This window comes from Acomys russatus, chromosome 3, assembly GCF_903995435.1.
Source record: "Acomys russatus chromosome 3, mAcoRus1.1, whole genome shotgun sequence".
Lineage (NCBI taxonomy): Eukaryota > Metazoa > Chordata > Mammalia > Rodentia > Muridae > Acomys > Acomys russatus.
In genome coordinates this window covers 39,852,893-39,869,384 of record NC_067139.1, presented here as the reverse complement: position 1 = coordinate 39,869,384, position 16,492 = coordinate 39,852,893, and the positions used below count along the sequence as shown (strand labels likewise).

Below are 16,492 nucleotides of genomic sequence, written 5' to 3'. Positions count from 1 at the left end.
GTGTATGCGTTTAGCTGTGTTCTTTGGGAACAACCTAGGGAAAACACCAATGGAGGGACAGTTTTGACTAACCTCCCCTCTTTTTTCTTCCTCAGGCAAAAGAAGGGAAATGTGGCCCACAAACACTGGGTTGGACCTTCAAATCTGGTTAAGTGCAAGCCTTGCCCCGTGGCACAGTCAGCGATGGTCTGCGGATCTGATGGCCACACGTACACGTCCAAGGTTAGCCTTTTATTGTTGTCCATATCGTAAAAAAAATCACTGCAGGTCTCTGTGTCAAGTCTCTGTACCCTGTGGGCAGCCTGGTCGTTCCGGGCCTTGCCCTGGAAAAGACACAGGCTCTGAAAATAGGTAACTTCTGACCAAGGAGGCAAAGCAAAGTGAAATGTGATTGCAATGGCTGAAAGCCTAAGTGGGGAGTGGGCTGTGCTTTGTCCAAAAGTCACATATGGCATAGCTTGACTCTTGGAGAAACAGCCTGGGAGTTGATGTTTCTGGTGGAGACAGGGCTCTGGTGCTTCTCACGTCCTCCTGCAGAGCTCTATGCCTTCATTTGCCATCTTGAAGTTTCACAGGGTGGTGCCTAGACTAGTGAGTTCTTCCAGAAATTACCCAGGTCATCCTGGTTTGCATTGTTGTATGGGTCTCAAGCGTTTCCACCTCCTCCCTTGTCCCTTTCCTGCTGTACACACAGTTGTTTTCTGTGCTGCCCAGGCTGATCTTCACACTGTAGACCCCACTTTGCCTGGGAAGAGCCGTCAATGCCTGCTCTCTTCAGTCTTACTGGAGTCATAAGCGATCACAGCTACTTTCCCCCAATGATTTTTGTGGTGCACAGGCCAGGTAGACCCATGTCTTTTACTTTAGTATTCCGGGAGCATAGTCACGGCATGATCAGTTCATTTGTTCCCTCAGTGGGTATTAATTGTGTCCTTGCTGAGTGCCAGGCAGAGTGCAAGGTACTGGGAATATATAATCTAGTAGAAATGAAGCAGCTGGCTTTTGCCATGGGCGGAGTCTTAATCCTCCTTTCTGCATTTGCAGACCTTCTCTGTGAATTAGAACTACCGAGTCTGCAGTCAGAGCCAGTGCGTCCTGCCCACACGGCACCAGTCCATCCCAGTTTCCTCATCCCTTCTTCCTCTTGATCTCAGATGGAATTGATTAGAGACAGCTTTTACTAACATTTGATTCTGATATGGCAACATGCCCGGGGTAGTTGGTTTATAGATGTCACTGGCAATTTATTCTTATCCCCCATTCTCAAAGGCAGGCCGTGCTTTTATTTATTTATTTTTCACTGAGACCCAGCTGCCAGCCCATGGAAAGTTGAAAAGAGGGCAAGGTGAAATGCAAAGTTGGATGTAGCAGGTCCTTGGTGGTTCTGGGCTGCAGGGCAATGGTGATCTGTCTAACGTGCTGACCTAAAGTACTGTCAGTTGCCCAAGGACTGTCTCGGAAGCTTTGCTGATCAAGGCCCTCCTGCAGTCAGGGATGTTGGCTTGTGTATGGAACAGGTGCCGTGTTCAGGAGCAGGTGTATAGCATGATTAGAAGGCAGAATTTATATTGGAAAGATTCCATTGCAATGGCTCCTCATGTTTTCAGGAGAGGACTGGCCTCTACACAGAGTTAAGTGAAGCACTCAGAGGTCTGCCCCAATCCCTAGCACTACTATGCTAGTAGGCAGCACCCTTCAATTCCTGGACAGGTAGGACAAGTCTATGGCTCCCACCCTTGCTCAGTTCATTCCTTGAGCAGGAGAAGAGGATAGAAGACCGATCATCAAAGGTTGTTAGTATCTATTATGTTAATCTGCTGCTGGTCCATTATATGCCTGAGACAAACAACTTTCAAGGTTGAATACTTTGTCTTGGTTGGTGGCCTCACTCAAAGGTCTCGTTCTGTGATTTGGCTCCATTGCTTGGGGCTTGTGCAGGCACAGTCCAACATGGAGGAGACATGCCATGTGACAGAACAGTCCTGTTCACCTCATGGCAGCTATGAAAAAAAAATCCCAATATCTCCCCACTATGGGCCTACTGTCAGTGGTCTAAGTTCTTCCATCTAGGCTCTGCCTCCTAAAGATCCTGCTTCCTTCAGTGGACTGAGTCACAGACTGGAGTCAAGCCTATAGCACTTAGGCTATTGGTGGGTCTTCTAAATCCAAATATAGGATGTGTTACCACTGCAGTTCCTTGGGACAAGGCTTATAGCAGCTTCTGATGCCCATGGTCTTCTGCCTGGGTGTATGTGATTTACCCACATCAATGATCTTAAAACAAGGAAGTGGAGTGGTGGGAATGACAGTACCACCAGGTAGGCAGTGTTCGGTTCCTGGCACAAGTGTCCTCGTCTTCTGCCTTTGTTCCCTGTGAATGTCACGAATCAAATATGGTTAAGCCACAAGTCTTGTACTGATTGCTTAAGCCTGTGAGGCAAGGACCAGCTGTGAATCATGATGTCACTCAGTGGGGCTTTCTCCCAGAGGGCACGCTTCCATCTGGTCAGGTTTACTATTCTTTAATTATCACCCCTAAAGCTGGACCACTTGTCTATTGAGTTCCAAAGGATGTTTGGGTCTTGCAGACAAAGCTTTGGAGAATATTAATCAAGGCTCAGTTAATGGGAGTGCATGGGCTAACTATTAGTAAACACTGACAGAGGTCATTGATACTAGAAAACAGAGGACAGGTGAGGCCATGGTGCATGTGTAATCAGAAGTGACTTCATACCATGAAGACAGACTTATGAAAATCATCTTTGGCTGAAGGACAGCCCCAGGCCTGGTATTACCAGGAAGCCCACACCTTAGGTGAGCAGTCATCGTTTTCTCCTTAATTGCTTATCTCTTCAAGATGGAGAGTCAGCTAAGGCAGGAGGAAGGAACCCACTTTTCAGACTCGCCATGAAGCAGATGTCCTTCCTGGGGCCACATCAGCTAAGCTTTGCTTCTGCATCTGCCCAAGATAGTTGGATTCTTCTAGAAGTGGCAAAGGGAGCGTACTCAGGAGCGGCATTCTACAGTAGGGATTTTTCAATATCTCAACTGCAGAGATGCTGCTTACAGGCCCGACTCCCCAGAACGTAAGATCAACGCACAAGATTTCCGCCTCTAGATGACATATGATGTTACAGGGCAAAATGAAACCAACTCTGCCGCTCAGTGCACAGTATGTTGGAGCCCATCATTTGCAAACCTTCTTTCCTTTCCCTGTCATTTCACCCAGCACTGGGTGGAAGTAGAGTCCAGGCTGCTGGATCTTGGCTCTGTTCAGTGAGAATGATATCCAATATGGCTTCCATGCACAGGATGTCCATGACTTTTCCCCATGTGGCTACATGATATCCAGGACCGCTGCCCATGGTGGTACATAAAAGGCAGGACATCCAGTACTTCTTTCAGTTCGGATAGCTGGACCAACTGGGCCCTGCTCCTGGAGGGGGTTTCATTGCCTGGATCTTTCTGAAAAACTTCACTGGTCCTACTTGATCTGGGATTGGCCTTCTGAGAAGAGGAATCTCTTAGTGGCACAGGTTTCTGAGGAGTTATCTCTGGTCTCTGGCATCTGGCTGGCTGTTGATAATTGGGAAACAAGCAGGCAAACACCCATCTGCTCTCACCACCACCCCCCGACATACATCTTCTTCCTTAAAAGCTGTTAAACAATTAGCAAATGGCTCATTTGTGTCTAGACACTGAAGAAAGATGTGGAGCTAAGAGCTGCTGTGAAAGTAAACGTGTTCTCTAGGTTCTGAAAGTGCACACAAGCGAGGGTGGGGCGGGAGTGCTTGCTTTACAGGGCTGGCCTTTCTTCCAGCACATTGTCGCTGCAGATTATATTATCTTTGCCGAGGCATCTTAATGGTGTCTAACAATCACTACCAAGCAGAGGTCATGTTTGAAGTTCTTGGTAAGTGGAGTCTCTATTGGCCAGATTTTCCAAGAATAGGAAATTCAGAGGATTAAAGCTGATTCAGGGTGTGGGTCTATGAGACTCCTCCAGATGGCTTTAGGCACTGTCTTCAGCTTCTAGGCTGGCTGACCTATGAGCATTCCTGCCGTGAGAGGGTGGTTGCCCTGCTTTGCTTGTCATTGGTTTAGGCTGGAAGTAAACCAATTCGAGGTAGGCCTGTTCCCTGCAGACCTATGCTATATGAATGGTCTTTCCTTGCAAATGGCTCCTGAGAGAGGGGCTTGCTGTTGGTGAAGAAGAAAATTAGACAAATGGGAACTGCAGGTAGAATGCATGCCTTTGCGTGGCAGAGCTGGGCTCACTGAGGCAACAGTGAAGGCTGGAAAAAGGCTGCCTCCAGGTGCTCCCCTCCTCAGACAGCACAGGTACGACAGTGACAGCTGCCTACTCTGTCCATGCTCTTCAGGAGCAGAAGAAAGAGAGCAGAGACGCCCCAGTGGGGAGGAGTGTTCTGGTAAAGGGTTCTGGAGTCAGATTCAGGGCTTTGTTTTTCTGTTGCATAGAAAAGGCCAACAGAAGATGTTTGTGTCTCTGGGGAGTTAGTCGCAAGTAGCAGCCAACTCTACGCAATTTTGTTTCATACATTAGAAAATTTGAGAATCTGGGAGAACTCCAGGATGGATGGCAGATGCCCCAATTTGCCTTTCCCCCTCAGGCCCTGTTCATTTACAACTTCCTCTTAGTCTGGGGGAGTCAGATGTCATTTGGTAATGAGAGCTCAGTTCTGTGGTAACCTTCAACTATTTTAGTTACTTTTAGCTCCAGTTTATTGTCCCCCCCCCCTTTTAAAGGAGTAGTAAGCATAAACAATATTTAGAATAACTAACAGCATATTCATGAGGATATGAATTCTAGCCTCAGATGAAACAGCAGCTTAAGTGCATCAACTCTGTCTTCTTGTCCACACAGAAGCAACCCAGAACTGACTGACTAGGGGTCAGCGCTGCCTCCAAATTAGAGTTGCCCAGGATCCACTCAGCTTGGTATTCTGTCAGCCACAAAAATTGGAATAGTGACATTTTACCTATGGGGACAACATTTGCTGTGCCCAGCCAGTCCAGTCAAAGCAAGTAAGGAAAGTGGGGGCCATTTAGAAGTCACCAGCCTTACCTGTTCACTACCCCTTAGCCAGAATTATCTCATAGGCCCCAGAAAGTGGCAAAGGAGGTTGGGAGTATAGGTTTAATATTAGGTAGCTATGTGCCCACCTGAAATTTGACAGCTATCTGAAGGGCGGATAAAAGTGTTACCATGATGACATTAAAGCAGTACTAAGGAGGCAGGTGCTACTTGCTGAGCACTCTGTGTTAAGTATTATATACACTGAGGTTCTGCCCCAAGTGCAATATTATTTCCCGTTATTTCAACAGGTTTTTAAAACATGGTGAACTTTGCCCACAAGCTCTGGTCCTCTGGGAACAATGAACCTTAATTTGAGAAAGCCGTCATCAGATTGGCCTATGGGTAAATCTGTAGGGCATTTTCTTGATCAATGATTGATGTGGGAGGCCCCACCCCCTGTAGGGCCACTAGGTGCATGGGGTGGGGGTGGCGGGGAGCAAGGCAGTAAGCTGCTCTCCACAGTCTCTGCCTCCATTCCTGCCTCCAGGTTCCTGCCGTGGGTTCCTTCCCTGCAGTGAGCCCTCTCCTCCCAAGTTGCTTTTGGTTATCATCTTTATCAATAGAAAACAAACTAGGATACACACTCATGAGTGAATACTGTTGTTGACTCTGGAGCAGAAGTGGTAGGGGGAGGAGAAACAGCTAAAAGGTCAATATGGTTGAGATGGCTCAGAATCCACACTTGAATTCCATTCAGGCTGGGGTCATAATTTTTACTTTACAAACAAAAACCCTCTTAAAAGCTGTAGAATCTCAGTTATACCATAGTAATATTTCTGACTTTAAATGACAGGACTATGTACCTCAAACTTAGCTTAAACCACTATATATATATATATATATATATATTATATATGATAGCTAAGGCTTAAGAGTACTAGGACAGCCAAGCCTTTGTAGGAGATGAGGAAAACTCACTGTGAGTAGCATGGCGTTTCTCCTGGCCTTTAGCCTCTGGTCTCTGCCTACCTTCATTCTATATGTAGGCTATTTCTCTTTGAAAAGAATATGGGTTTTTGAAACCCCTAAATTACCTTGTTTTCACATCAGAAACCCCAAGGAAATATAGCCTAGCCTGTGTTCGGATCTCACAGAAGGCCTCTAATTGGCTCATTTTGAATCATAAGCCATCTCTTGCTCAAGTCCTTGTCTCTGCTAATGAGGCTCTGTGAGTAGCCTGCTCTGGCCTTGTGAGCCCCACTTCACTGTGATGAAGAGAAAGGCTCTTAATAGAGGAAAAGGGAGGGGGCACAGTTTAGACTGCGTGCATTTAAAAAGTACCCTTTCCGGTATCAGATGTGGTAGCTTTTTTTGAGGTCATCATTTAAGTAGCATTAGTTTTGAGCCAGTGTTAGAGAGTGTTAAGGCTCTCTCTCTCTCTCTCTCTCTCTCTCTCTCTCTCTCTCTCTCTCTCTCTCTGTGTGTGTGTGTTGTGTACCATGTGTATGCATGCATGCTACATGCTTGAGGAGGGCAGATGAACGCGTCTGCTATTCTCTGTTCTCCTCTATCATCTTCTGCCTCTCTTTTTGGAGACTGTGTCTGTCACTGAGCCTGAAGTTTGCTGGTTCAGCTAGACTGACTGGCTAGTGAGCTCTTGGGATCTGCCCGTCTCCGCCCCTTAATATTGGGTACCAGCAGAGAAGACAGAGCCTAGCTTTAATGTGTGTGTTGGGAGTTCAAGATTAAGGTCTTCTTCTTGCATGGCAAACATCCTTATCCAGTCAGCCATCTCTCCAACCCCAGCGGGAACAATATACATAGGGGGCATTTTCAGGAAGCACAGATGTTCGGACGCTGTCCATAACAAGAAGGTGTGGATTTACCCAGACTTCTTCAGTGTGCAGATTCATCATAGAAGTTGGAGGAGAAGGAAGCAATTCCATTAATTATCTCACCACTTATTTCTATCTTCTTTATGCAAGCACATGTTTAATGGAGATTTGAAGAATAGATTGTCATTTCTCTTTTGTAGGTGCCCCCAAGTAAAACATCATGTAATTAGTTAATGCCTTTGTTAGAAACACATTAGGAAAAAAGAGCCTCTTGCAGTCACTTCTGCTGAATGCACAGGTAAACTACTTGGTGGAGCACTTACCCTAACACAGTGATGCTTGGTCTCCCTGCATCTGAGACAAGAAGACGCATGAGGTAAAGCCACAAAGCACAGGAGACCTCTGCTTAACAATTGTTTGAAAGATGGAAAGGTCCCTGGCCAAAACGGGTATGCACGGTGCTATAAATCTAATTAAGTCATTACAAACAACTTTAATTAAGTTATTATGTTGCTGTTTTCTTTAAGGAGAACAAGCAAAACATCCCCTTTGGAGACATTACTCAATGAGTGCAGCCATGTGCCTTTCTCAGTGTTTTCCAAGAGAACAGCTCAGTCTCCAGAGTCGGCAGTACTTAAGGAAGTCAGCTCTTTTCCCAAGCCTTAGACAAGGGCAGGATTAGGGTGGCATGTACACCACATGAGGAAATTAAGGAATTCCTCATTCTTTATTAGGCTTTGGTTAAAACTTAACTGGACTGTTCTGCACTTGAGCGTTGAAGGTAGCGATTCCAACGGTGCCTGTAATTCTCCCGAGGCATTTTCCCCTTCTCTGAAACCAGTGAAAAATGGGGGGGGGGGGTCATTTTGTCTTGTTTAGAACAGATGCTCAGAGCCTCCCGCATGCTTCCTACCTCCGTCTTACAAACTAACTACATGTACAGTGAGGAATGGTGCCTCCCAGGGGCAGGTGGCTTTCCTGGACTTCTAGGTCCAGGCCAGAGAGATGCTCAGAGGGCATCCTCCAGCCGTTAGGAAAGTTCTGAAACCCAAAGAAGGACATGTACTAAGCTCTTCTAAAGCCACCAAGAACTGCTTTGGCACCGAGCCCTTTCCCAAAGATGGGCTATGTACCAGTGGCTGAGAAACCAGACGCTGTAAGCTCCTCAGACCCCGATCTGATGGAGCTTATTTGGAAAAGTTTTTGGCTTTTTCACTAACCTCACCCCAACCCTAACCTCTCTCCAGTAGAGTGAGTGGAAGATAATGACATGTGACAGTCAAGGTATGCACCAAGGGTGTCCATATGTAGGACTGGGGTGGTACCTCTTGTACCGTTTAGCTGTCTCGCGTTGAGAGCTGCCCAGGTCAGTCATGTGGGTCGGCTTCCTATAGAGAGAACCACTGTACACCTTGACTGATGTGCAAAGGACAAGAAAAAGTAGAGGGCAGGCACCTTTAGTATAGTATTTTAACACGTATTTATTTGTGGCAGAGTTTAGAGCCACGCCTATGTGGGTACTGATGGCCGCTCATGCCCAGCCAGCTGCCTTGGCTTTTGCACTTAATTCGCAGTGATGGGAGCAAACAGCTTGAGCCTCCCTTGACCATGTCTACCTGGTCAGTAAAGGAAGGGACTGTGTTCCTGGGATTTCAACTCTAAGGCTCAGCCTAAGTGGTCTCCTCACTTTATTCCCCAGCACCCCTCATGCCACACGAGCTTCTCTCTCCCTTCTGAACACCACATATTTTCTTCTTGCAATGTGCTGATTGCCTTGCAGGGTGCTGTCTGTACCCAAACTTATCCAGGTATACTATAGCCTTGAGGTACCAAAGTCCTCTGATAGAAAGTCCTGGCTATACTGCACACACAAATCCTTTTGAACGATCAATCTTGCAAAATCTGAGACAAATCCTGGTTCTGTAAAACTGTAACAAAGAGCCCACGTGCCATTGCGGGTGGCAAGTGTGGCATGGAGAACATCTAAAGACATACACAGGACAGAGGGATAAAGTAGAGAGAAGAGCTAAAGGCCGGCGAGTTGTCCTGTCCTCACTCTCCATTGGCATTTCAGCCCGAACAGATTTTTATATTCTTGGCACTCAGCAGGAGGTAGATTGGCCTCAAATGGTCCTGAGTGGGAAGGCACAAGGGTGCCTGGAAAAGGCTAACTCAAATCCTCTCTGAAGCATTGAATCCACACCTGAAGGCTTTACAGGCCTCCCCCAGGCCCTGCTAGACACACGGTGACTCTTCAGAAGGAAGTAAGCTGCTGTGAGAGGTGGCCTCAGCAATAGAGGGCAGAGTTAGGCCCCCAGAAATGGAGTGACAATGTCTCAGATTCAGATTATAGAGTTCAAATGCTCAACATGTTTAAATACAAAAGACAATTTAAGACTTAGACAACGGATGATACATTTATCAAAGCCTGCCAGGCTAATTTGAAATGTCTAGGATTAAAAGATATGATCATGAGAAGCAGGTCTTGACGGAGCAGACACACATCTGAACTGCAGCACCGGGGCTCCAGCCCTTTAGCCAAATTCTCACAGCTAAGCTGGTCCCTCAAGAGAGACACTAGTCAGCCCATGAAGGACCCTGCTGCAACCTGAGTTCCTCTTGCTGGTCTGGATAGGGTATCTTCCTGCGGGCGGGTGCTGTGCTAAAGGTCTGACCCCCAGCACTCAAGGCCGCCCAGGGACCATGCAGCCTTCCAGAGGTGAGGAGAGAGATAAGCCACAGAGGCCATGCTCTTGAAGGACTCAGCTTCCTTTTTCTGTCCATTTGCTTTCTGGCCAGAAACTGCCCGGACACTTTGCCATGCCTCCCAGTGTTTCCAAAACAACAAATCCAGCCAGCCACGGACTGGAACCCCACTCCCCACAAGAACATGCGCTTAGATCAATCTTTTCTCGTCTTTTGAATTTCTTGGGTATTTGTCACAGTGACAGAAAGCTGGCCGAACATGAGACCTTCCTTCCTACCACTGCTACATTGAGAAATTACATTTTGGCATCTGAACTTCTTAGAGACCAGAATGCCATATAATTCAAAAAATACCTAGAAACAAAAAGGCATCAATTATTGTTATGTATAACAACATACTGCATATTAAAATTATTATACTAAGAAAAACCAGACCCAACATAGTATATATTGATTCCATTAATAGAAGCTTCATTAGATATAAACTAATCTTTACTGGAGGATAAATCACTGGCTAGCTATGGTGGGGAGGGAGTTGGGGAAGAATAAGGAGGAGGGGTTTCAGGCTGTGAAGAAAGCCTGAAGGATGGTGGGATGTTAAATATCTGGAGTATGGCTATGATTGTGTGTGTGTGTGTGTGTGTGTGTGTGTGTGTGTGCACGCGCACACACACACATGTGCACTTACCAAAGCTCCTTGAAGTATATACTTAAAATATGTAGGATTTTTTTTTGTATTTTGATTATACATCAATACAACTATTTAAATTACTTTTTTAAGAATTGAGGTCAAACCTGTGGGGTGTGTCTGAGGAGTAGCACATTCTTGGAGTTGCCCACATTTGTCTCCATATTTCTCAGTTTAGTGTTGACATCCCCATCAGCTAGAAAGCCCTTGTTGCTCTTCCATCTACTCCGGTAATAGAAGAATGGAGTTTATGCTTTGCGAATGTTTTCTCCCCTCCATGCAACACTGAAATACCTAAAAGATGTGAACTTTCCATGAACATTCCATCAGCATCTCCTTCCATGGAGAGACTGCTCTGGAAGCACATCTTGGGTTTTAATGGCCACTTTCCATGTGGCAAGGTGGCCATTTTCCTCCATCTTTTGGAGTAAAAGGTTGTGGTAACTGGACATCAGCTACAAGAGCCAACTGGGGAGTGGCAGGTGTTGTGGAGGAAGCCTCTAGGCGACCTTTATGTCTGCCTGGTAAGCTTTCAGAGGAAGCTTACTTTGGTGGAGGTATTGTAAAGTTCTAGCCAGGTACGCTTCTGAGATTAGAACTGGTGGCTGGCGCAGGCGAGGTTATCCTCCCTGAGGAGTGTGATGAAGCTACTTATCCTGTAGGAGGACCACATGATTGACAGTGGCTGCTTTGTCTTCTGCCTCTGTGGTAGCTCCAGCTCCAAGTCCTCACATCTGGAAAGGGCCATGGGTTTTCTGGGACGTTCTTCGGAGGTGGCCTTCCAGAGTCATAAGCACATTTATTACGTGCTAGGCCCTTGCTGGTTACTGGGTCTATTCCCAGGAGAAGGCAGTGCTGGTCTAGAGGTCCAATTTTCTTCTCTGCAGTTGAAGTTGATGGGTCTTTATGAGAAGCTGAATTAATACTGACTAAGTTCTCAGAACCTTATTAATCCCATAGATAAGCCTATAGTGTTATAAAAGCTCCTCCCCAGTCTCCCCTTTGGCCCCAGAAGCTCTGGTTCACATAACTCTCAGAATTTCCTTTTGCCTTCTATCCCCACATCCATGAAGTTGAGCCATCCATACTCTGAACAACGGAGGTAGTGGCGGTGTTAAAGACAGCAGGGACCTCTTTTTGAGGACATAATCTCCAACAGTTTTTGGCTGCAGCAAGAATGCTTTCCTCTTGGTAAACTGGTTGGTTGGTGATTTCATCTCCCCAATGTAACATGGTAGATGCTCATGGTTCTCTCTGTAAAGTGGCTCGGGTTTATTGGCAGTCATCTGGCCAACATGTAGTAAGCAAGGTCGGGTATGAGAATCCCTGTGTGAAGTCAGGCAGGCCTGAGGTTAGAACTGCCTTGCCTAGGGAGGTGGTGGCAGGAAGTGGATAGAGTCCCAGCCAGCTCTGCAGGTGTGGCTGTCTGCCTGCCTGGAGGCTCTGTGTGGGGTCACCTCATCACCGTCATCTGCTGTTCACTCATGTGCTTGCTGAGTCCGTCTGATGTGCTCAGCATGTGTGCATGTGCGTGCATGGAGCTGGCTGCAATTCACAGAGCTTGCAAAGAATGAGCCATTTGGGCATTGCTGGGGTCTTTGAGCGAAGGTTCACAGGCTTCTATGGAAGCAGCCTGTTTTGTGGCTGTGTGTGCCATTCCTGTGCTGGATTCACATCTGCCAGATGTGCAGGGAGAAGCCACTCCATGGAGGACTCTTTTGGGGACGCTTCCTCAGGAGTTGAACAAAGCCAACTCTCCCACAGGCTCATAGACCAGGATCTGCTCCAGAGCCACCTTGAGGGTCCAACTCTACCACATCTGATTTGACCATTCCACCTTAGATCCACCCTGATGACCAAGCAGACATGGTCCATGAATACCAAGAACCGAGCCATACTGTGTCGACCTTGTGCCACTGCTTTGCTTTGCTGCACAGCTATGATACCAGTCCTACAGGTTGAACACTGCCCTGTGAGGCCCCTTTTTCAAGTAATGCTAAGGAAGAGAGAAGGCAATAGACAAAAAAAAAAAAAAAAAAAAAAAAAAAAAAAAAAAAAAAAAGAGAGAGAGGGTAGGAGGAAGAGACTCAGCAACACTCCATAGTCCCTTTGTTTTAAGAGGGAAGAACTAGGTTACAGTACAGAGTCACCCTGACTCCCAAAGTCGATACCAAAACAATCTCCATTCAGAGTCATCTATGAGGGAGAGTTAGTGTGTGTGTGTGTGTGTGTGTGTGTGTGTGTGTGTGTGCAGATATATGTAAATACATGTTACAATAAATATTGCTGCAGATTGAAGTTCTATTAATCTCATCTTGGCAGAGGGGTACAAATATCCAGCTGAGCAATACTTAGATTCAGTTTCACTGCCCTAATTTGTTTCCCAAGATCATCTACAGACTGTATTTCTGAATGGTAAGGGCTTCTTAGTCCCCTTAGTCCCTCCCCCTTTTCCTTTCCTAACATGTGATTGGCTCTGCCCAATTCTGAGCAGGTAGTGGAGAATGGGGTGGTGGTGGTGTTGAGAAATGGAGGCTCTGTCAAGTGAAGACAACTTCTTCAGTCACCTCAGCCTCTGTGTGGTACCACTCCCACATACCTGACTCCTCTGGAGTGGTTGTCATGGAAACGTGTTTTGTTTTTATTTTGGTCTTGGGCCATGGTCATTGTCTTATTACAGCTGCCCAGAAAGAGAAGAACACACGCATGGAAAATGAGGACAGTGTTTTATCCAGCAATCTCAGGGGTCACTGCAGATAGACAGAGGTGGAAGATGAGTGGGCTGCAGGAACCATAGGGGGTCCCCACCCCATCCCTGACATAAGCAGAGGATTTTAGTCACCCATCCTCAGTGCTGTTTGTCACTCAGACTCTAGTCCCCAGAATGATTCCCCTTGCTCCCGCTCCCGCCTGTCTCCCGCCCACCCAGGTTCTTCTGCTCTGTTGATACAGAATAGTTCAGCTGTGGGTGGGAATAAAGGTTCCTGAGGTTGCTTGGTTTTCACAGCTCACAGCCTTTCTTGATTGCATGTCTTGTAGGTCCACATTTTTATCGCTGTATCTGTCATTTTTCTTGGCTTGCTACTTCAGTCACTCAAAACAGTGCTGCTATATTGCTTTGAAGTCTCTTGGGCTTTTTCTTTCTTTCATGAGGTTTGCATCAACCCAAGGGTAATATAGCTAATGGCAGAAATGGAGAATGGCCTCTGACTCCAGTACACTCTGCCCTTGGGGCCTGTCTCTCAAGGAGCAGGGAGTTAGCCATGGGCCCTACTTCATCCTGTCCCTGAGGCTGTCCATCAACAAATTCCATCCTCACAACCACCCTGGGATGCAGGCTTCTTTCTGCTTATCAATAGGCAAAGTCATTACATTCATGTAGAGTTTGTTCTTGCCTAACCCTGAGTAAAAACTGTGGATCTGGAATGGAGATTTAACTGAACCACAACTGGTTTAATCTCAGCAAACCAGTGTATCCTGAGGCTTGTTTGGAGTGGCCCTGAATGGCCTATTAGAGTCATTTGCTTAGATAGTGATTGATATCTCATGGCCCAACAGAGCTCTTGATTCTCCTTGTCCCCCTCCCCCTACAAGTTTGTTGTTGACTCCATGTCCAGCTCCCCCCACAGTGTGACTCAGGTCTAGCTCCTTGGGGTCATCTTGACTCTGTTTTTTTTTTTTTTTTTCCTTTGTCCCCTGTAGCACCTTGTCATCTTTGTCCACAGACTGTACATAGGTGTGAATGCCAAGCATCATTGTCCCTGTCTCCCACTGTCTTTTCATGCCTCAGCCATTACATGGCATCCTTGCTGGTCTGTTTCCATCAATATTTGATTGCAGCCTGTTCTTCATCTTCCTCCTGCTCTGCTGAGTTCTGACACCTGCCTTGTAGTTTACCATGTCTTTCTCACCATGACTCTGGTCCGGCCACCATGCATGCTTCCTTCATACGTGCTGAGCTCGTCTCACACGAGAGCTTCATGTACATATCCCTCTGCATCAACACTGTTCTCTCGGAGATTCTTGTATCTGGCTCCTGGTCTTAGCTGGAAGTTTGTCTCTACTGAGAGACTCCCCCTAAGTCCTCACAACATACCCGGATCCCCTCGAATTCTTCCCAGTCTCATGTCCCTCATTTATCACTCAAGAGGGAACAGTAGGAGGGACCAAGATGTCACTTGGGCAGTCCCGGAAGGTGCCTTGAGGACCTGATGACCAAGCTGCGTAAAGGAAGGCTTCCAGGTAAAGATGGATCATGCAGAAGCACAGAGAAAGAGACGCCCGGGAGCCACAGCCCTCCCTCTGCACACCTGCAACCCAGCTTGGCATGGTTTAGCAGGGGCCTTTGCCTCTCCAGCACCTACTCTAGCGCCTTGCAGCTAGCAGAGCTCATTAGATGTCAGTGGAAGGATGGGATGGGGTAGAGGAGAGTTAATCTCAGCGAAGACGAAAGACATGACCTGCAAGCTGGTAAGTTGAGTGTTGAGTTCCCAGACTCCCCAAAGCTGAGTTATATTCTCTGCACCTGTGTATCCCATACTACCGTATTCAGTCAGCTCCCCTGTGTCCATTATCCCTGCTTGACTCTTGACCATTGAGTGCGGGGCAACCCAAGGACCTGAGGCCCCAGTTGCATTGCCTGTCTTCTACCTTTTTTCTGCTCCTGGCTCAGTTCCTTGGCTAGATTAGTATGTAGAGATGTGGGCAGGGAGGGAGTTCGACTGGAATCTGAAAGGGAGCCAGAGAGTAGGAGAGGAAAGAGAGAGTGTTTCATGAGCACAGGTGCCTGGCAGTCTCAGGAGGCTCGCCTTGCATCTTGTCAAAGCTCTTTGCTTAAAAGCCCAAGGGAACAAAGGCATGTTCCTTTAAAAGAAATCTGCCTATTCACTATATGCCACGGCCCCTTACCTCTCTCAGCTTGGGGACTATGAAACATTTGAGAGGTGTCTCGTGCTTTCAAGATGAAACCCCACATAGCCACTCTATTTGACTGGCTTGTGCTATCTGCAGCTGCCACTGGCAGCAGAAAACCCGCCTGCCAAGCTCTCACTGAGTGCCTGGGGAAGGGCTCCGGTTTGGTAACAGTGCTGGATGAGGCGCTCCAGCTTAGCTTCCACTTTGCTTCTGTTGGCCGGACATTGAGCATCCCTGCAACAGAAGGCCAGGTGCCCCTGAGCAGTCTGTACTTGTGCGCTAGATGTGACATGATCCACAGAGGAAGAGAGGCCAGGAGGTGGCCACGGGCACAGCCCAGGGTGCTGCTATCCCTCACACAGACATATTAAAGCAAGGTGCCCTGGGCCTCAGAGCACCTTGCTAATTACATCTCTGCAAGAAGTTTTGAAATTGCATAGTGATTTTGTTGACAAAAGAATGAACTTGAGACTGCCATCTCGCAGTACATGGTTTGCTCTGGAGGCAAGTTCAACCTTCCTGCACTGAGATAGAACGTTAGGCTGGCAGGCTGTCTGGAGTGGGAGTTCTGTGTCTGGTTAGAGAAAGCTATGCTCCATTTATATGGTCCTAAGTGACAGCTCATCTGTAGGTGGTTCTGCATTTTCATGGGACCCAGCGCTCCATCCCAGTGCCTACCAGCGCATACTGATTTGATACAAGACCACGGTTTTAAAATCCTCCCAATGGCAGGAGGGTCTGTCCTTTTTTCCTATAGACTGGAAATTGTACCCCCCCCCACACACCCCATCTCATTTGCCTACAACACAAAGCACCATCCAGAGAATAATTTGGGGCTTGAAGCTGCTCCCCCACCGCTCTTACTTCAGTTGGTAGAACTTTTCTGATTTTAGAAGCCATGAATCAGATACCAGGTACCCGTGAGGGGAGGGAGAGGCCTCATGCCTCCAGGAATTCCAACGACTATGATGACACCTCATCTCGAAAATGGACAGCAGGGATTGGTTTCTTACCAATATGAAGCTGTTTCAGAACCATAAAGCTTTTCAACCCAAGACTCATGGAGCATGTGTAGAAGCTTACATCTCAAAAGGGCTGTTCCCAACTTCCATACTGATGTCATTATCATTAAAAAGATGGTGTATTCCTGGTACCCCATCCCTATATCATGATCATACCTCTATATGCTCTGAGGATGTCTCCCAAAGTTTATATGCTGGCAGCTGTAAGAGATGAGAACTACAAAAGGCAATTGCTGGTATGGATGCTAAAGAGATCCATAACTGGTCACACACAGAGAGGTGGTCCTTG

General features: G+C 47.0%; 1 protein-coding gene across 2 annotated transcripts in view; it reads left to right on the top strand.

The window, feature by feature from the left end:
* Spock1 (SPARC (osteonectin), cwcv and kazal like domains proteoglycan 1) overlaps positions 1 to 16,492 on the top strand; it is a 454,464-nt gene that overhangs the window by 336,267 nt on the left and 101,705 nt on the right. For both annotated transcript variants that reach the window (XM_051172511.1, XM_051172504.1), the window contains exon 5: positions 96 to 222. In XM_051172511.1, the coding sequence (XP_051028468.1) occupies positions 96 to 222 (127 nt within the window). The remainder of the gene's footprint in view (positions 1 to 95; positions 223 to 16,492) is intronic.